The sequence below is a fragment of the Drosophila mauritiana genome, chromosome 3L (genome assembly GCF_004382145.1).
Source record: "Drosophila mauritiana strain mau12 chromosome 3L, ASM438214v1, whole genome shotgun sequence".
NCBI classification, from domain to species: Eukaryota; Metazoa; Arthropoda; class Insecta; order Diptera; family Drosophilidae; genus Drosophila; species Drosophila mauritiana.
Genome location: NC_046669.1, coordinates 5,522,237 through 5,543,357, shown reverse-complemented (window position 1 = coordinate 5,543,357; position 21,121 = coordinate 5,522,237). Strand labels below are relative to the sequence as shown.

Below are 21,121 nucleotides of genomic sequence, written 5' to 3'. Positions count from 1 at the left end.
ACGCAACAGCAGTGCAGCGAGAAGGTCTTCTTGGGATCGCCGTCGCTGCTGCAGTCCGCCCCGCCAGCACTTCCGTTTCCGCTTCCGCCTCCGGTTCCGTTTCCGGTTCCTCCAGCAGCACCGCCACCTCCACCAACTCCGCCGCCGCCTCCTCCTCCTCCGCCGCCTCCCGGACCCGCAGGATCGCCTGCAGCCGCACCACCAACACTGCCACCACCACTAAGAGATGGCGGTGCACCACCGATCGCACCACTATTGCCGCTGTGATCGCCGCTGTGATCGCCGCGCTCGCTGTTGTTGTTGCCTTGTTGGGCGGCCAGAATGAATCTGAATCACAGCGGCAGCAACGGGGGCGAGGTCCTTTTCGTCCTTGACGATGCCGATGTCCTGTCCTCAGTATCCCATACATCCGGCGCTAGTCCGCCATTTGTGTGAGTGTTTGTGTGCGTGTGTGCACTTTGCACTTGCCACTTTTCCACTTTCCACTGGCCTCAACTATTTAGTGCTGATTATTATTCATTTGATTAATTAAACTAAAAGCTCATTTTGCGGCGCAGTCATTTATTACATCGGCAGCAGGGGTTGTTTTTCGTTTTCGTTTTCGTTTTCGGTTTTGCTGTTGGCTCTGTTGCTTTGCCAATTTATCTCACACGCGTCGCACACATTTATCTATAATTAATTATTTTTACTTGTTGCCAGCAAAGCGAGCGGCAAAAAAGAAATCACTTGGCTTGTGTGAGTGTGTGTATGTGTCGTTCATGTACATATTTATTCAAGGATTTATTTAATTATATTTGTTTTGCTCTATAAATCACAAAGTACCCGAAGTTTTTGTTGTTCGTTCGGGGTTTTGCGAATGAGTTTTATTATTCTGCAGTGACCGAATTAAATTTGTATTTAGCTTAAAGTGTTGTGGTTTTATTTATAGCCTACAACTACAGCAAAATCTTTTAAAGTTTGTGCTGCTATTTATTTAAAATGCCTGTTTCACCACTACCAAAACTAATCTGGTGAATTTCAATGCAATTGAAATAGCTTTTGAAGTGATTATTAATTAAGCAGCATTACTGCAAAGTTTAAATGGACAGAAGGAGAGCCAACAATACGCCAAAAATTAATTTATGTCGAAAAGGCAAAAAGGATTTACTGAATTCGAAAACAATTTTTAAGCCTTCGCATTTAAGTTGCTCTTTATTTGACAGATGCCGGATATTTAACAGGATTACCCAGGCACAGTGAGATCTTTTTTTAGACTTTCTCATACTTTACAAAAACGTGCTGCATACGAAAATAATCCCTGACAAATACACCCATATGTACACACATATGTATGTCCTAGGCGTGGGTGCTTTAATTAGCATATATAAAGGCTAAAAAAAAACAATGTTGCATGCGGCCCGCTTTTTTACTTTAGGCCAAATTCTCGGAGCTTTTCTTCGGTGTTATTTTAAAGTTGCTCTGCGAGAAAGTTTTTGCAACTCGTGCGCAAATATTTTGTTTGTTATATTGCTAGCATAAATTTGTTGGCTATCTGCACAGACACGCTGTGGAAGTGGGGGGCATACATGCATATATATTTATAAGCGCATACATAAATACTTTTCGGGCTGGCAGCAAATGCATAAATTTCATGTCTACATCTACACGGAGATATGACTCGGCAACTGCTGCTCCGCTCTCTACGGTCATGTTTGTGTTTATGCAAAGGAGTTTGCCAAAGTTTTTTCCTCTCGTTTCGTTTCGTTTGGTTTCGTTCGTTTTGGCTGCTGCCAAAAAGTTTGCTTGTTAAGTGAAAGGATTATATGATCCAGGGGCACGAGGGGGAGGGGGTAGAAAAAAAACTTAAAAATACACAGCCGAATAGAACAACAAAACTTTTCCTATTTTTATGTTTTGAACTGTGCTGCACCTAAGAAGAAATCCCATACACAACAACTTGCCACAAAACTTGAGTTGTGTTGATAGTTTTTATAGCCTACTTTTCTGGGCCGCATGAACAATGCGAAAAACAGTCGAGGGGGGGAGGGGAAGGAGTGGTCTATGGGCTTCCCAGTTGCGAATTAGTGTCTTCGGCAGGCGGGGGCAAAAGTTTTTGGCCAGCTTGTCCCGTTTAGATTAGAGCCGTCGATAAGTTTCAAGTTTGCCACATTTGCCATGTGTTTAGTTGCCAACAGTGTGTGCGTGCTGGAGATGCCGCACTGCATGAGTGAGTGTGTGCGTGGTGGAGTGTGGACGGGGAGGGCAAGGCAAGGCTCAACTAGTTGGCAACTTGGGAAATGAGAAAATAAGGATGGCCAGGGCTTTGGCCCAAGTCTCGGCTTAAGCCACCACTTGAAAAGGTGCTTGGGCGCATTTGTTTAGCGATTTTCGCTTGATTCGGCCAATAAAGTTAATTTCCTTCCACCCCAAAAGAGGAAAACTTTTCGCTACACTCTCCGACTCGTTTGGCGTGTTAAATGACATTTTTATATCGTTTCGATTGTTGTTCCTTGGCCAAAAACTTTTCCAAATTGCCAAGTAGCGAGGTCCCAACTCAAAAATTTCCCTAGCACGCGTGGGAGTCCTGAATAAGTCAAGATGGGATCAGTGAGATAGTAGTTTGGCCATCCAAACAGGTAGCAAAGCTCCTTTTCTCAACTTAAACGGCTGAAGTCTTTAGCTAAAAAAGTTACTCTTGCTCTTAGGGCTTATGAGGAATGAGAAAATGTGGCAGCAAATCCACTCGAGGACTTTATGGCAGGATGTGGCTCAGATAAATTAGATTTCCCCCTAATGCCTGGCCAGCCACAGGCCTTTCGACCCAGGATCCATCTATCTCGATCTCATTCTCTTGGAGAATAATTTACTTTTAGTTGAAATTATTTTTAATAGATTTATCCGCATCGACTGAGGCTTAAATGCGTTTAGCACAAGGAGATACCCACGAGGGACGAGGGTCCTGTATCCATAAATATAAATACGTTTAATGGTTGGTAAGGACAAGCAACAACAAAATGTGCCACACCAAATGCAGCAGCTACCTATCTCACTCTCTTTGCGCTATCTGTCCCTGTCTTGCTCTTTTTATCTGAGACTGCACTTGTATTCGTGTGTGTGTTTGTGTGAACTTCGACAGGCATGACGTTGATAATATCCTTGCACATGTATGACGTTGCTACTGCTGCTGCTTCTTCTTGCTCTCGGTTATCCTTGCAACAGAAGGCGCAGCCTTTTCAATATGCCACCAGCACGATTATTATTCTTGTTGTTCGCTTATTTTTTTTTTATTTTTGCATTCGTATTTGTGGGCATCTTGTTGATATTTTATTAGCCCGACTTTTGTGGGCCAAAACAGCACGCAAAAAACAAAGCACACATACACGCACCGAGTTCGTAGCTGTTTGGGAAAAAAGTTTTTCTTTTTTGCCTCAGCATTTGTGTTTTTATTCTTTTGCCGTTCGATGGCGATTTAAATTTTCGCCCGCGTGCTAAAAATATCTGGGCAATGTACATATATATCTACATATATATGCAAAGGGACAAAGGCGAGAGAGAAGCAAAACAAGTCCGCAATATAACATGGAATCTCGACACGACTCGAATCTCTGGCGCGTTTCAAGTTTTCCACTTTTTTTTACTTTTTTTTAGCGAGTTTTTCTTTTTCTGCCTTGTTTTTGTTGTGCCCCCAAATGACTGCGTGCGTGTGTGTGTGTGTTTGGGTGCTGCCGCTGTGTTGGTAAATATGTGTTAAGTGCGTTGGTATTTGCCTGTACCCTTGTAGCCCCTACAACGCCCCCATGCCCCTCGAATCCTTCACAGCTGCTCTGGCATTTTTCAACACTTTTTTCTGTTATTGTTGTTGGGCGGGATTTTCATTTGGTGCGCCAGGTTTTGCAACTTGTTAATTTGACTTTAATGCCTGGCCTGACAATCGAAATTTTCGTTTGATTTTCCCCCGCTCACAAGCACACTCTTTCACACACACCAATACGCTGCTCCCTATTTTCATTTGCCGTATATTTTTTGTATTACGAGTATTTGCTTTTCCTTTTATTTTGTTATTGCGTTTAACTTGTGTGCTAAATTATATGGTCTATGGTCTGCGTCAATTTCAGCGCTGCGTGTGTTAGTCCTTCTGTCGACACAAGTGTTGGTGTATCTATGTGCTCTTGATTCGACGTGTGTGCCTTTGGGTGTGTGTGTGTGTGTGTTGCTGTTTTGTAATTTGATTTCTTTTTTGCCGCCCGCCTCCCGCTGAGGCATCAGGAATATAGCTTCGGCTTGAGCTTGAGCTTCAGTTTCAGTTTCACTGCCTCTACTTTCAGCGCTGATGATGCGATGTGGCTGCTTCAACGGCTGCTGACGCACTTTTCTCGGACTTTTCCCAGCTTTCCTGACCCGTTTTGATTTGATTTTATGCGATTCGATTCGATACCGATACGATACGATACGATTGGCGGCGGCACACACACGCTGGAATTTATGATTTATTTTAGCGTTTAGCGTCGACGACGTTTGGCGAAGGACGAGAGGACTTGTGGACCGACACAGGGCACAGTCCACAGACTGGCTATTGCGTTCGCGTTACAAAATGGCGTTACACACAGCTGCCAGAGAGCGCTACCAAGCACAGCTCGCGACGACGTTCCCGTTCTGACTGACTTTTCACCACAAAGGATGTGGATATGCCAGGCAGCCGGAGCAGCAGGACTCTACCGTACTCCCGCTCTCACCCGCTCTCTCTCTCTCACTCTCTCTTTTGGAGAGCTTCCAGCAGCGCAGCGACTGCTCTGCTCGCCCCATTTCGTGTAGACACACACGGGCACACGCACACGAGCGAAACACTAGGATTCGGGTCGCGAAAAGCTTCGGCTCGGCTCCTTCGGCTGACGAGTGTGCCTTCGGGTGTTCCAGTGAAATTGTTTATAACAGTTCTGGCCGCACACATTCCGTTGGTGGTTGTGTTTTTCGCTCTCGGCTGCCAGGCTTCGCCTTTATTTACGTAATCAGCGAAAATCAGCAAAGCTCCCCGACCAGCATCCTTGCTCTCTTCGGCTCTCTCGCCAGTCACATGGTTGGGCAAGGTGAAAAGCTACGACTAAAGCTTGCGCTCTTCGAATATCCCAAAGAGTTATGTGCCTAACGAAAGCTAAGAGATCCCAGCGAAATCCCTGTGAACCAAGCATAATTTACAAATCAGACGACGATGGTGACGACGTCATCAAAACCAAAATGCAGTTATAATGCACTCGGTGCGAGAGAGACGGAGCAAGGAGAGAGAGAGAGAAAGAGAACGAATGTGGTAGAGCTGGGGGAAATATAACGTATACAACCCGTGTGACAGCTGCCAGAGGGCGAGGCACCAACTCAAAGGTGTTTAGTCAACATGAACAACGACAGCAACAACGACAACGGCAACAACTTGGAGTTATGTGCGGTAGGTCGGCCGCAGCTAAAATTAAATTTATTCATTGTTGTCTTTGGAGCCGAGCAAACGCAAGTCAAACCACAGCAGATGCTCTACAGAGCGAGAAAATGCGGCCACTTGATGTAATGTCTTCATAAGGATTATAGCTGCCAGTAATTAAAACTAGATAATTGGGGTATTATGTGGATTATAGAAGTAATAGAGATTAATAGTTTTAAAAATCCTACCAAATTGAAAGACTTGCATTCTCCCCCCAAACTCTGCATTCCAAGATCTTAGCAAGTACTGCCCTATTTCTCCGAGTGCATTTGCTTCTGATGCCGCTCCAGCTGGCTGGATAGCTGCTCCTGCTGTGTGCACTCAGGATTTGGCTCTAGGGCGTATTAAAGCTTTTACAAATCGTGAGCATAATTTATTTTGCTACAACTTGGCTCATCGCGGCGGCAAGAAGGAGACATTTTGTTTGGGGGATAATGGATAATGGAATGGCCGCAGAGAGAGGCAAGTTTTTGGATTAATTTGTAACAGCTTTCTGTTGTCATCTCGACATCCGGAGAGAATGTGCGGCTGAGATTGTGTGTGTGTGTGCGTTCCGCATTTGATTGAATGGATATAAATATTTGATTATTACGTGTGCAAACTTAATTATGTTGATTATACGACAAACATAATTATGTGGCTTGTGGGTGCAATAAAGCGATCTAGTGCCACTGCCTGCCAGCCTGCTCATTTTTGTCCAGGGGGGCGAAACTCTGTTGCTTGAGTCATAAATCCAGACAGGCGTTAAATCTGCGCCTCAAATGGCCCCATAAAGTCAACACCTCAAAACTCAAATGTCGCCAGGCAGCCAGAAACACACAAACACACCTACATGTACAACAGTAAAAGTTCCCCCTACTATACAACATAGGCAATCACAACAGCACAAATGCTTAAACACGCTCAAATAAGTCACATGGCGGGCCACGCCCACACACAAACACTCGCACACACGTACACGCACACGCACACGCCAACACCGAAACAGCCATAGACACGAAGGAATCGTAAAATATAACGCATACGCAGCGTTGGCCCAGTCCCGGTCCCATGGCAGCCATAAGAAAATAGCTCGAAATATGTTAATAATGAGATGTGAGCGGGCGCTGACTGCTAAATATTATACAAATACTTGCATATATGTGTACTCAAATATATGTATATAAATATATAGTGGCAGTTGGAATGGAGAGGGGGGAGGGGTGAGCAGGGTATGCAGGGCGAAAGAAACCCACAAACACACGCAGTGTAAAGCCTTGCAAATCTACATAAACTCGGTCAAGGACACTGCAGCTGATGCTGAAGCGCTGAAACGGATTTCGAGGCTTCGAGGCGATGGGGATGTGGATGTGGATGTAGATGCAGATGCAGATGCAGATGTGGCTGCGGCCGGAGGTGGAGGCTGTGCCACCCAAATTGCCTTTAAATATAATTATTTTCCTTTTATGCGAGTGAAGGATTGCCGCCCTGGCAGCGACATTTAAATTTAGACCACCGCATCCTGCTTGTTCCATTTCGCTAGCAGATACGCTGCCAGATAAGAAAAGTCACTTTTATGACGTCAGTAAACCATTTTAGGCCGTTTTTCTTTCGTTCATCCGCTTGTGGCAACACCCCAACCCCCCACCCTACCACCGCTTTTCCGCTCTGTCCCCGCTCGTCCTTTTTCGGGTTTTCCTTGTGTTTCAGAGCGCGCGCAAATGGCAGGCAGGCAAGAACAACAGCAACAGCAGCGATAGCATCAAAACTACAATAACAGAGCGAACGAAGGTCCTTCTCTTTGGTTTCAAAGAGAATCGCAGGCATTGAAAGCTTCGTTCGTCGTCCTTGCTCTCTGCCATCCTGTCTGTCTCTCGCATTTCATCTATTACCATAAAATCAAATCACAACAATAACCATAACCATATAGCAAAGATTTAATAACTGTGATTGGGATTTGAAAAATGAATTTTCTTTCTCCGGTTTTCCCTCGCTTTAGGTGAGATTATTTAATGGCTTTTGCCATTTTATCCCAAGCCATTTGGCATTGAATTTCACGAAAACCGAGCGCTTGTAAATGTAATTGAAGTCTGACGACTGGTAAAACAGAAAAATATTGAAATTTGTTTTGCGGCGGCAGCTCAAACGATTTGGAAAATGATAACCCAGCTAAATAAATTTCCATTAAATTCAAAGCAACTTGGCCTGCCAATCGAACTCGCTGCCTTCTGCGGCCCGGAAATCTGCATTTGAGCGTTTTTATAATTTCCGGTCTTGGGTATTTGGCGTTTGTTGCTTAATTTCCGTCACCTAGAACACATAAACAAATGCCTGTCGATTTTTTCCCCTACAATTTCCCACACCTTTTCGTAATTATCAAACTGTTGACTTGCCGCTTCAATTTGGTTTTATGTCAGTTCATTTTGTTTACTTGAAGCGTCGCCCTCGCTTTGCTTTTTCTTTTTTTTTGTTTTCAAACTCTCGGACTCTGTGTTTCTAGGCCAAAGCTCTGCCGAATATCCTGCCAGGCCGCCAGCCTCCCGCTGGACACAAAAAAAGCTTCCTTGCGGCTGTTGGCGGCATTAAATACAGCCGACACACAGAGATTCTGAAGTCTGGACAGGGCGAAGTGTTTTCAAATCCAATTACCAGCGCAAATTTAATTTGTTGCTGCACTCGAGGAAAAGTTGCCAACACCGCGCTGATAGCCTATGAAAATTGTTTAGCTGCAATAAAGCTATGTCCGTCGCTGGTTTTGCCTGTGAGGAAGGGCGGTGAAGTGAAGTTTAGTGAAGGTGCGGGGGAAAATCGGAGGAAAAGCTGGCAAAAGCGGTGGCTATCAGTGTGCCGCCGAGTTTGTATTTTTCCGGCTGAACCGGAGGGCGGCATCATCAAGTGGTCACGAGTGAAAGAGAGAGAAACGGAGAGAAAACTCGAGCGAGGGCTGGCAAAAGTTTAATTTGAAAAAGGTTTTCTCGTTTTCGTTGTACTTTTGTTTTGTTTTCTTTTTTTTTTTGAACCAAGCCCCTGCCTCCGCCACTCTTTATTTTTATTAATTTTGTTTGGCCCGGTCTGCTGGAGGTGTTGAATTATGAGCAAAGTTCACGAGCCTGGGAACCCCGGGACTGCTAACAATTTTGTAAGCCAAATAAAGCCATGTTATGGCCAAAGGCGGTTTTAACAGTCGCGCCGAGCGGGTGGCTCAGATTTTCTAGCCTTTTGGGCATGGCGAAAAACCCCAGCTAATTGCCTAGAAATTGCCTTAATGATGGTGCAAAAGCAGAAATCACAAAATATGACTGGCAACAATTTGGTTAAAAGTTCCTTTTTTTCCTACTCTCTCTTTCGCCTTTTTGATTAACCTTTTTAATGCGGGCCACGCTGGCTCTTCATTTCGCATGCAATATTCATAAAAAGGTCGCAATTTCATTTCGATAAATTCTTGGAGGGCTCAACTGGCCAGCTTGGCATCCCGTTTCCATTTCCATTTCCTCCTGGCATGGCCAACAATTTTTCTCTTTTTATTGTTGTCGATTATTGTTGAGTTTGCCCAGCATTGTCTATGCTTTTGTTGCTGTTGTTGTTATGATTGGGGCGTATTTCGTATTTGAACTATGCCAGGACTCTGTTAGTTTTCCACTTCTTTACTGGCCAGCTCCACAAAAGGATTTTACACGCAGCAAAAAGCTGAAGGGGATCTTCTCCAGGCAATCAAATCAGCTGTATTCTATGGGTTATTTCGCTCAGTGTTGGCTTACGGCTCTCCAGCTGCTGCCACCTAATTGTTGGCAATGCGAAAACTGAGAACTTGTCTATGAAACTGAAGCTGGAAGCTGTTACTTCCCCGCCTCTGCTCCACTGCCCCTCGGCAGGCAAATAACAATTGCTCCACTGACAGGCCTTCTGGCCAGGATTCGTCCTTCCTTCCTTACTGTCCACCTCCACCCCGCCACTTCGCAGCGCACATCCCCCCTTTTCTGATGGCCCACCCATGGCTGATTCCCTGGCGCGTTTTGACCAGCACGAAATGCCTCGTGCAACTTGAAACTAAACTGGCAGCGGGGACAGGGGCGTCGGGTGTGTAGAAAAGGGGGGCAGACAGAGGCGTGACTGCTGGCCACTGCACAATGGGGCCATAATTTCAGAGCGAGACAGCTGGCGAGTGGAGCGAGAGGCAGCGAGAGGGAGCCAGGGCAGCAAACCGAATGCGAAACCGAATTGGAATCTGAATCCGAGACTGGACGCTTAAGCACAATGCCCCACTAAATTACAGTTAATGTTTATTTCTTTTGCCACCCCGCAGACTGGCCTCCTTGGAAAACCAAGACCCCCCTTTCTCTGCTCCCTCTGCTTCTGGGGGAAGCCCCCTTAACTGAAGTGGAGAATTGTCGACGGCTCTCCTTGGCTTTGTTTACATTTCTAATCTCCCGCCGCCCAGTGGCTGTTCAAGTTCCCCCCTTAAAGCAGCCCCTCTCCGCCCCTGGCTGACTGCTAGTTACTGCATTTCGATTGTATCTTTGACTGCTAAGCCCCCCATCGAGAAAGCACCCCCTCCACTCCCCTCCGACGATATACGCCCATTTTAGCTAGCTTTGGTTTTAGTTTTGCCTTTGTTTTATATTCTTTTTTTGCGTCTTCCTCTTTGGCTGTGGACAATGGTTTATTGAGTTATGGCTTGCATGCGGATATCCGCTTCTCTCACAAACACACAGGCAGTCGCAGGACACACAGATACAAATACAGATACAGATGGACAGACATATGCACATGCACACGCACACATATAGCTGGCACATTTATATAACTTTGTTATTGGCTCCCATTGAGGTGTCGGGCAGAGTTTTCCCTTGGCTTTTACCCTGCCTCCTGCTGCTGTGATTGCCAACTATAAATTAGCAACATTTTCATGTTCGCTCATAAAATGTATGCAATTTTCTTTTATACCAGCTTCGCTCTATAAATTTATCGTTTACTTACCACCGCCACACAAGGCAAAAATGCTGAATATTAGCTTAGCTTACCTGCAATGGCAAAATCAAAAGAAGAAATTGAGAATGGTTACTGTGTGCGTATAGATATTGATATCAATATTTTAGTTAAAGTGTCACAGTCAAACAAACATACACACACACACATAGGTGTACAGGAAAAGGTAAAACCGACACACACACACACTCGCATAAAGTTTACAATCTCCTGTGCAGATAAATTGGCATTTGATGTGGGCCAAAAAGTTATGCAAATTGGATTTTTCAGAGCTTGTTTACAGAGCGGCCAACGAGGGAAAAATATTAATTGCCCTAGAAAAGTAGTCAATCGAATTTGCATATATCATTGACAGATCTTTATAGCGATATCAATTTGCATTTACTGAAGCTTACAGCTGAATATAATGGATTTAATTACAATGAATCGGAAATGTCAGTGAAAAATCTGTAGTCCGCCTATCAAATCAATTTCACATGTGACAAATTTCTTTGTAAGGCAATAGATGTAGTTTTATAGAAATTCATTGATAGTTAGAGATAAAGAAACTTCTTACTTGTCATATTTTTTCTTGTAGTTCGTACACAATCTAGTAACTAACAAGGACACTCGTTTAACATTTTCCTAAGTTTTCATTCGAGTTCTCGTTAGTTGGCCCTTGCAATCTGCCGCTTTTCGCGCGCTTTTCTCATTAAGAACTTTTTGGGGTAACTCAATCTCGGGCATTTCAATTTCAACTTAATTTCTTAACTTATCTGCCGCTGTCATTGTCCTTAATTGTTGACCAACAACAATAAGAGCCGAGCTAAATGGAATTCAAGTTATAGGAATGGCCGTCTTTCTGCTACCTTCTTATATATATTTTTAGCTGGGGACCCGACCAATTTAGTTGATGGCTTTATCCTGTCTTCGCTTCTCCCCAGCACAAACAGAAACACCTCAAAGGACATTTTGTGCCACGCTGGTGAGTGAGTTTCAGTTGAGAAAACATCGCTTTATAAGAGATGCAAATATGTAGTTGTAACATTTAATTATATTCTCATATCTTTAGCCCCATTGCCGACCAGGTAATCTGAGCGGGACGAAGACGAGGGCGTGGCATTTCTGCGAACTGTGCGAAAAATGTACAAAATGCTGAAATGCTGAAATGCTGAACACATGCCAATTACGCGGGGCAACAGCCAGCCAGGCGGCCAAAAAAGGAGCAAAGCTGTCGAGGTGCCAAAATGAGGCCTGAGAAACTGTCGAGGTGAAGAAGGTCGTGTTCCCAAAACCCCGCCAAGCCCTCCCCTTCCTGCCGCTTCCTTGGATTTACCCCTTCTTTTTGCACCTGCCCAGGTGGGTGTGCGTGTGGGTGTGTGAATTGTGAGGTGCTGAGCAGTTGTGGGATGGCAGCTTAAAATGCGCGAATGCCGAAACGACATTTACATGTTACACACAAAGAAATGCGTATGTGGGGGGTTGATGATGGGGGTTGGGGATTGTGGGGGCTCTGGAGGAACCCATGTGTGCGCTCATGTGAACCTTGGCAAGTTTACACCCCACAAGCCATATCCCTCCACTCCGCCGTGTAGTTGTGCGTTTTTTGCACATTTTATTATTTTTTATGACTGCACGAGTATAATCTTTTGACATGGAGGTAAAGGCAATAGCAATAGCAACGGCAAACGAAACGAAAACGAAACGCAACGGAACGACATCGTTTGCCATTTCAGGACCTGTTCCCCAGCAGGAAGGAAGAAATCAAGAGGCGACTGAAGGAAGGAGCCAGCCCGAAACAAGCCAAATGGCAGGCAGGAAGCGGCTTTTTATTCGGTTAACTTGATTTGCACTTGAGAGCGCGTGGGTGTGTGTGTGTGCGTGTGTTAAAGTGCCATTTCCTTCAGCCCAATTTCAGGAGCTCCTCCTGGCAACCAACTCTGCCACCACCCCGCACTCAATTGTTCATTGATGTTTCTTTTTAACTTTTTCTGTATGATATCATCTTACGTGGTTTGCAGCTCGCTGCCTCCCAGTTTTTACTTCATACTCCTCGATTAAAGTGCTGAAATCTTCTCGATTTCATTGCTCCGCCCCCCCCTTCATTTGCCTTTCATTGCAAGTCAAGCCTTCGATATTTTACTCGGCGTTATATTTCTGTGAAATTTGCAAATGGACACGCTGAATGGCGAAAGCGCAGGGAAAGTTGTACTCCAACTCTGCTTGTGAAGCATGTGCAAAGTTTACTCTTTTTCTGCACTCGGGCCACTTTTTTTCTTTCATTCGCCCCGGCTTGAAACTTCTCGGGCGTACTTAAGGCGAGGACTGTGAGTGAAAAGTTGTGTAAGTGTTTTTAAATCCCTTTTCAGGGGGCGCCCGAGCGTCGAGTGCATCTCATTGAGTTGTTGAAAGACCCCTAAATTATGCCAAAGTAGCCAAGGACATTCAGGTAAACTCGTAACTCGTATCTTACTTATTCGTTTGTTCGTATCCCGGGGCAATTAATGAGATACTCCCACCAACGCCACACTACCACCCCTTTTTCCGTGTCCATCAACTTGAACCGATTCGTTTCATTATTTTGGTTGGCCGGCAAAAGCGCTTAAATTCCATAAGCCACATGGCGGCCAGAGCATTCTGAGCTGCTTCTGCTTTTTGGCCACCGCAAAGGGGCAAATAAAAGGGGCCACTCCCACGGCACTTGGCCATGTGCTACTCACACATACACACACTCACTCACTTATACCACATGCGGCCAGCAGCCAAAAGAATTATCGAGAAATGAAAATGAATTCCAGGCATCTCCCACTCCTTTGGAACTCGGGCTTGCTGCGCTAAACCAAACGAACCCACAGCAGCGGCTTTGGTACTTGGACAACTTTTGGCTCAAGGCTTTTAGCATTTCATAATGTCATTTGGCATGAAGATGGCAGCAGCAGCAGCGGTTGCAAAAGGACGAAAAAATAGGGAATGGAATTGAACACAAGCTGACTGCAGTTTATATCCACACTTCATGACAGATATGGCATATAGCGGCCAGCTAAGGATCCCCAATGCATTTGTGCAAAATGGTTATTTAAGGCGAAAGAATGGTTTAAAGGATAACTAGACAGAAATCCTAAGATATAAATACTTTTAAACCTGATTCAGTTTTTAAGCAGCAATAAAAAAGAAGATAATGGCTCTACCTCATTTCACACCCAATCCTATATAGATATATTTATATGACTATATGGTATCCCCCATATGTTACCAATGCGTGTGTGGGTGTCGCAAACTTCTGCTGACAGCTCTCTTTTGCCGTTGGCCTGAGTATCAAAGCTGCTGTCTAACTAACCGGTTGCAAGAAGGAATACAAAAAAAAAACTAAAGGAGACAGAGGAGGATGGAACTTAGTTCCAAAGTTTGAGCCAGAAATACGTGGCAAAAACTGAAATAAAAAAGAATCAAACTAGAAAAAATAAATGGCAAAAAACTCAGTTCGTTGGTCAGCGGCAAATAAGAAAACTGTTATTTTTGTGTCAAATAGTTTGGCCAACTGTCCACGTCCAACTTTCGCTGACAGCAGCAGAAGACTTTCTCCCCCTTTCACCCACATAACCCCCAGCCACCCACGGCCCCGCCCACTTGCCCGTCCGCCTTAATGCACTCGCTGCAAATTAATATTGCACTTTTTTCTTAGCCATCCTCCGCCTGCCTTGGCAATAGTTTGAAGATGAGAAACTTTTTCCCCGAGAAGCTTGTAATACAAAAATTAGTTTCTTCACTTATTGAAATGTCAATGGAATGTCAAGCGTGCGGGGAATGTTGGGGGTAAAGGGGCAACGTCTCTAGCCAAATTGTAATTTCCACGTCTGAACATTTCTTTTTCTTAGCTGGGCCCTTTTTATCCGCCGTGCAGATATATTCCTTGCTTTTTCCCTTGGTTTTCCCTCTTTTTTGTGCTGCCTGCTCTACGTCAATTTGCTTGAAGTGCTCTGTGCCAAATGATTTAGCGTTGCACGGGGATTCCCCCCACACACACACCTGCTACAAAGTTTTCAGCTTTTGTTTTTTGCGTGGCCTCAGCTGTTTGGCAGCGCGCTCATCAATTTGCCCTAATGATATCAGCGAGTGGAAGCGGCGGCAGCGGGGATGTGACTCAGAAAAAAAGGTGCGAAAATGAAAATTAAACAAAATTAAAAAGGGAATTCCCCCGATAAGGACATAAAGCTAATGAGCATAGCCATGCCACAAGAAGTGGGTGGCTTACGAATCTCGAAAACTGCTCCAAAGTGGCTTATGTGTTTACACGGTTTTTCATCTTTCAAAATCGCCTTCAGGTCCTTTTCTTTATAGCCGTTGGTCTTGGCCTAATGAATGTCATCCTCCCCCAGGATTCTGCGTCTTCTTTATTTTGGGCCAGCTCCTTTCTGGTGTCAGTCAGGAAAACCATAAAGTCGCATAAATTAATGTCTTGCCACGCATTTAAAATGTGTTCAATTTGGTGTTGTTTGCGATGTTGCTTCATGGGGGGTAATTAATCAATTTGATTGATCATTCCGATGGCCGCAAACTGCCCGGGGACTCGTCCTTTTTGGTCTTTTTTTATCTTCTTACTTTGGGGTGAGCGAATGCAAATAAAGTGAATGTCAATATTGTAAATATTTAAGTACTTTAAATTATGCAAGCTCATTAAGCCAATCGAGCTGAATGCCAAATGCAAAAGTTGTAATCAATACGCAGCGAGTGGTTTGCAAAACTTTATCATTCAATTTTCCCTACGAAAAAAAAAATATTAAAAAAATTATAAAAAATGGATGAAATAAAGTTTGGCCTGCCAAAGTGTCATGAAAACTTTCGTGCGCTGTTGGCGAGAAAAAATGTTGAATGCACACAATGAGCTGACAGTTTAGTCAAATTATATTATCAGCAGAAATTTTCGGGCACCGAAAACTATTTTCAGCCAGGCAAAAATATGTTGGCAAGGGCCAACCATACAATGCTATCAATATTTCAGCTACTAATGATGTTCGTCGAACTGATGAAGTGGGTGGCAGGCACACGAAGAGAATTGTATCGAAAATTCACAATTAAAAGGGAGAACGTCTCTTGAAAATTCATCAAATGGCAGGAACACTTGCCCACGCCAATGGACAGGACTCTCCCATTACAGGGGCTCATAAGGAGCTTAACAGCAGCCCGGTTTGGCATATCCTTTGGACCAACTTTCCCCCGTACCCATCCCATGCTCTTTACATTGCCACATCCTGTGGACAGCGCAAAGCTTTTAAATCCCCCTCAAAGGACAGCGGCCCCCCTGTTTTTGGTCCTTCTGGCCCGCATTTTCCTGCTACATTCGCTCGCTTACTTAACAGAAAAGCTTTCACGAAGCTTTCAGCGGCATGTTAAGTCTGGCAGCAGGCGATTTACATTATTCAAACATTGCCCAGCACTTTCAGCTGTGTGTTTGTGTTTGCTCAGCGCCCGAGTACAGTGGTCATTGGCTAGCAAGGAAGTCACACGGCGGAAACGTGCCTGGGAGCTATAGTCACTAATGGCCAGGCTAAGCCTGCGAATCAATTGGGAATAGTAAACCTTTCAGAGCGCCTTTCGTCCTCTTCATTTCCATTCAATTTATCTAATGGCTTCATCATTATCATTATCACCATACTTATTTATCAATGGTTGCCGTTTTTCGGGCAGCCATAGAAAGGCACATCACATCGCCGGCGGCCACAAACACATTTGCGATAGAAAACTTGGCTGTCTTATCAAAACACAACATCTACGCATACACTCGTACACACACTCTCACACACACACACACACACACGTGATGGAGGAAAACGTGGTTTCTTCCTAATCGCATTTGGCCGAGTTTTTGCTCTATTTTGCACAGAACCTTTTCTTGGGGCTTACTTTTGCAGTTTGTCGATGGCGGCCGGGAACTAATTGAAAGCTGGCCTGAGCTGCATTAGTCCGAGATTTGTGCTCGCATCACGCATACGCCCCCCTTCCCACTCCTATCAACATTACGCATACGCACTGTGTGTTGTGTGGCAGTTTTACTTTTATTATCATGTGAATGGGGGGCATGCCTTTCTGTTTTCTTTTCGGGCAACTGAGTATCCGAGTAACTGAGTAACTGCATAACTGGGTAGTAACTGAGCAACTTGTGCGGGTCTTGAGGGGGAGATTAACCAAGCGTTTAATCGCAGCTTGACACACAAAAACACATAAAACACTCACTCACTGTCTGACATTATTGGGCCGCTTTCGCCCTTTTTTATTGACATTTACTTGCTTAACGTGCTTGTAGCTCTCCTTTTATTGTTATTATTATTGTCGCGTTGAGTTCTGGTTGAGCTGAGGCTGCTTGATTGTTGTTGCTGCTGATTGCTGCTGGTTCCTGCTGGCTGATTTCTGCTTTCTGCTGCTTGCTATTTGGCTGTCTATCGTTCACGTTCAACGAAATTGCAATAAAGTGAATTTTTCCACACGTTGCATACTTTGGAGCGCCGCTCACTCACACACACACACACACATGCACACACATGCTGTATGCATGTACATGAGAGAAAATTGCAGTTACTGCCGCTCGATGGCTGAATTTTAAAACAATTTTTTATACACAATTTTCCATTGTGTGGCGGCGGCTCGGCGAAGAAAAACTCTTTTCGCAGCAAAGTCTGTGGAGCTGGCTACCCCGGAAACTTTATTTATTGCAATATTTTCGTAAGTTGCAAATCTGGCACGCGCACGCACACACACGTACGGTACGTATACGTACGCAGGCAGGCATTCAGGCAGGCACACACCCACACACGCTTCCCGGAATTTCGGTTGATTATAAAACGACAGAGCAAAAGTTAGCGCATCGCCAGCAAAACAGCAAAACAGCAGAGCAGCAATGACAGCGGCAAGCGGAGCGGAGCGCGAACGGCACTGGGAAAATCGCAGCAGCGGGAAAATCGGCAGAGCAGCAGAAGCAGCCGAAAGCTTCTCTTTCGCAGCTGGAAAACTGAAAAGCCTGGAAAACCAAACCGAAACGACCAGAAAGCCGAGCCGACGAGAGCACGGCCAATGCGCATGCGCCGCAGCAGAAAAGCTGGAAAAGTCGGTGGGGGAAATCGAGGGGGAAAAACTTGTAGAGAAGCAATAGGAACATTGAGTTCTCCCTTTTGTGTGTCAGTGTAACAATGGAATGCTCCACCGAGATGCAAGTAGAGTTGCAGGCCTCATTAGTGTCAAGGCGACATATAAATTTGGCACTAACTAGACAAACTCCTTGAGTGGCCAATTAATATGCAAGTGCCACGCCCACTGGGCGAGGGCGTAGGCGGAAAGAGGGAGGATATCTACTATCATCATCATCATCACCATCAACACAGACCCATCTATCAACGCAGGAAGTTGGGCAAAAAAGGAATCAGAAGACCAAGAGAAAGTATTTCGGGGCTTTACATCCTGTTGTTGGTTGGGGAGTCCTGCGCCTGTCGTCCTGCTCTCTAGGTGTTCGACTGTGTGTGTGTTAGATTGTGTGTGTGTGTGTGTATGGCAGTTTGTTTTTAATCAACGTTAACTGGGTCAGCTTTGGGGCTGCAACTAAAAATATCATTTATGCTGCATTTGACTTTCCCCCGCTCATTTGCCGCGCCGTTTTTCGGCTTTGAATAAGCAAATACATAAAAAATATATACCTATAGCATATTTATACTTATATATATATATATTATATGTATATATTATATATGACGGATATAACAGCGGCTTGAGCTCTGCCAGATTTAACATTCGAAAGGTAGAGGAGTCGGTGCTGTTAGTGTTACAGCTTCTGTTGCTACTGTTGACCCAGTTGGCTCTCTATAAATAGCACAGCCCACAAAGGGGCGGGTCGTGGGGTCAAAGGGCGTAACGGAATGGAAGTCGGGGAGTTCGTGGCTCCGCCGCCAACGAGAATTTGAATTTGAGCAATTGATGTCGGATGCTGGCTTATGACGAATGCTGAGCGCTCCGCTTAGGAAACTGCATTCTCTGGGAATGGGAAATTACATTTCGTGGCAGTCCGTCGGGAGTGGGTAATGCAATATTGAGGAGTGACTGCGCTGGGGACTTTTACTTAAGGTGAATAATCTAATATTTATGTAGGTGAGGTCAAGGAAGCGGGTTCGTGGAGATACTTTTTCCTAACCTCTCGGTAAAATTGTATTCAGAGTTAAATTTAATATTGTACAATGCTAGTACTTTTTTCTTTGGCTTTGAAGAGGAATACTGTACTTAAAGTCAAAACTTATAAAAATCACTATACCCCTTTTGATTTCCTGTAATTAATACATTTGAAGTAACATTTTCTTAAATTCAACAAAAATCTTAAGCTTAGTTTTGTGAAAGCTATGAAGTCTATAACGATGTTATTATTTTTATATCAATTATCTGACTTTTTTCATTAAGCTTAGGGAATCATAAAGAACTGCTTTCTGGATACTCACATATAAAAAAGGTATGATTTCACATTCACACAACGAAGAAGAATCTAGATATTTAGATTGCTAGGAAGAGTACTCACCTCTGATGATGTTAGATAGCACATCCTTGAATCGGTGCTCTCAATGGAAGCCTGTTGAACAATTCCGTAGCGTGATTCGCGATCGCTCAAATACTCTGATCGCAAACTATCCTGACGTATGAACTCGGCACTGAAATGTATGATTTCGAATAATATATGATATAGTATGAAAATGTATGTTAACTCACCGTTGTTCTAGAGAATCAGCACGGGCACTCTTGTAACCCGAATCGTTGAGACTGCTGTCCTGTCGCAATGAAGGCAGCGAATCCCAGGGCGAACGCTTGTGCCCGGAGCCAGGAACCTGCTGGGTCATCATGCCATGACCCGATCCGGATCCAATAGTGGAACTTCCGGAACGCCAACCATCCGAGTGACGGAACCACTGGGCCCGAGCCGATTCGCCAATGCAAGAGGCGCATCGCGAGTTGGAGAAACTGCAAGATAAAAACCGAAGTTAGTTTAGTAATCTCAATATCATAGCTGTTAAATTTTACTAACCTGGAATTATGATCTGATAGATAGCCACGATCGCGTTCGCGTTCCCGCTCCCTGATCAACTCATTGCGATCACTGTAGTAACCATCGCGATCGCGATCCCTTTCCTTATCGCGAATGGTAGACAATGGCCGATGTGGCGGCAATGGCAGCGTGGAAGATTTCGCATTGGCTGTGGATAAAGATGTAATGAAATGGGATTAGCTCAGTTCGATTTCCAAATCCAAATTCAATCCTAATTGAAAGCATTCCAAAATCTATGTCAGGCAAATGCAATCGACTTATGGCTTCAATTCGCATCGAACTGGGATCGGATGAGTACAAGCTAGAGCATTAAATCTGGAAGAGATCGTGCGGATCCGGAATGGAACTACTTACGCCTACGTAGTGGATATGGGCTGCGCTGGTTCGATCCGGGTAGGCTTTCAGCGAATTCTGATGATTGTTGATTTGTTGAATTGTTGTTGGGTTGTTGTGGTTGTTAGTTGTAGTTGTAGTTGTTCGTGGTGTTGTTGGTTGTTGATGTTCATGTGTCGTTGGGCAATGCGAGGAGAGGTAATGAATGAGCATTTCATGAAGTGACATGGATAGCAATTATGGTATATTGTTAAAGAACGGGATAATAAATATTGACAAAATTACGTACATTTTAGGAAAACGAAAGATAAAGTTTGAAGTGAAATGTAATAAATAAGCTGGATATTAGTATATTAATTCTGATAAAAATCCTTCTGATCCCATTTTGGTAGTTCAAAGACTTTAGACAATACTTCAACGAAGTAGTTCATTGAATTGATTTTATGATTTAAACAATGAACAAAATGTCGCTTTTACCTTACAACACTCATTTGAAATTCTAGTTTCTCTTTTCAAGCCTCTGCCAATCCTTCTCAATTACAACAGTGAACATTCCATCTCCGCTAGCATTTTCATTCCCATTTAATCAGATTATCATGCCATTCCGAGGCAATTCACCCGACCCCAAACCAAGAACCTGACTTTAAAAGGCCGCTGACATGGGTTCGATTGGCCAACTGACAGGTTGATGTGTTTCCTAGTGAATTTCGCTACCCAAAAGCTAATTAAGAAAGAAATTCAATTAAGCGAAGCAAAAGAAACGGAATAACAAAATGCTCAGCTACCACAACAACGAGAACATAGGTGAATAAAGAGCTAACCAAAAAAATGGTAACGAAAACGTGGTCAAGTCTCGTGACTATCGAGTTGGCTCACCCAGATTCTCCATGCTTTGCGAGAGCAGGGCTTCGAAAGTGTGCAGACTGTAGGATTCGGCATCCATGCCCTTGGCCAGAGTGTTCCTCAGATGCATCTCGTACTCGAGTAGCAGCCGCGAAGTGGGTGAGCCCGGAGTGGGTGTCACATTGGGAGCCTGCTGATGATGGTGCTGATGGCGCGAGGAACGCTGCGGCGGTCCCTGCTGCTGCTGGGAATGCTGACCCGATGATTGCTGCTGTCCGTAGGATTGATCCTGATCCGAGTTGCCATTGCTGGAGCTCGGTGTGGTAGCATAACACTGGTTGTCGAACATAACATTGTCCGAGGGCGGCGAACCCTCGATGCAGCTGCGTTCCCGCTCCAGTTCCAAGTACAGATTACGCGGCGGATAGCCGCGTCCGATTTCATGCGAGGATCTGCATGGACAGAAATAACAAGCTCCGTTAAGC

General features: G+C 44.5%; 1 protein-coding gene across 6 annotated transcripts in view; it reads right to left on the bottom strand.

The window, feature by feature from the left end:
- The window catches only part of LOC117140218, an 82,558-nt gene that overhangs the window by 54,804 nt on the left and 6,633 nt on the right, over positions 1-21,121 (bottom strand). For 3 of the 6 annotated variants that reach the window (XM_033303011.1, XM_033303012.1, XM_033303008.1), the window contains exons 8-12: positions 20,670-21,088; positions 19,815-19,871; positions 19,440-19,608; positions 19,127-19,375; positions 18,939-19,068 (exon numbers count right to left, since the gene is read on the bottom strand). In XM_033303011.1, coding sequence (XP_033158902.1) covers positions 18,939-19,068; positions 19,127-19,375; positions 19,440-19,608; positions 19,815-19,871; positions 20,670-21,088 — 1,024 coding nt within the window. The remainder of the gene's footprint in view (positions 1-18,938; positions 19,069-19,126; positions 19,376-19,439; positions 19,609-19,814; positions 19,872-20,669; positions 21,089-21,121) is intronic. The other 3 variants (XM_033303015.1, XM_033303017.1, XM_033303010.1) reach the window with 1 other exon arrangement.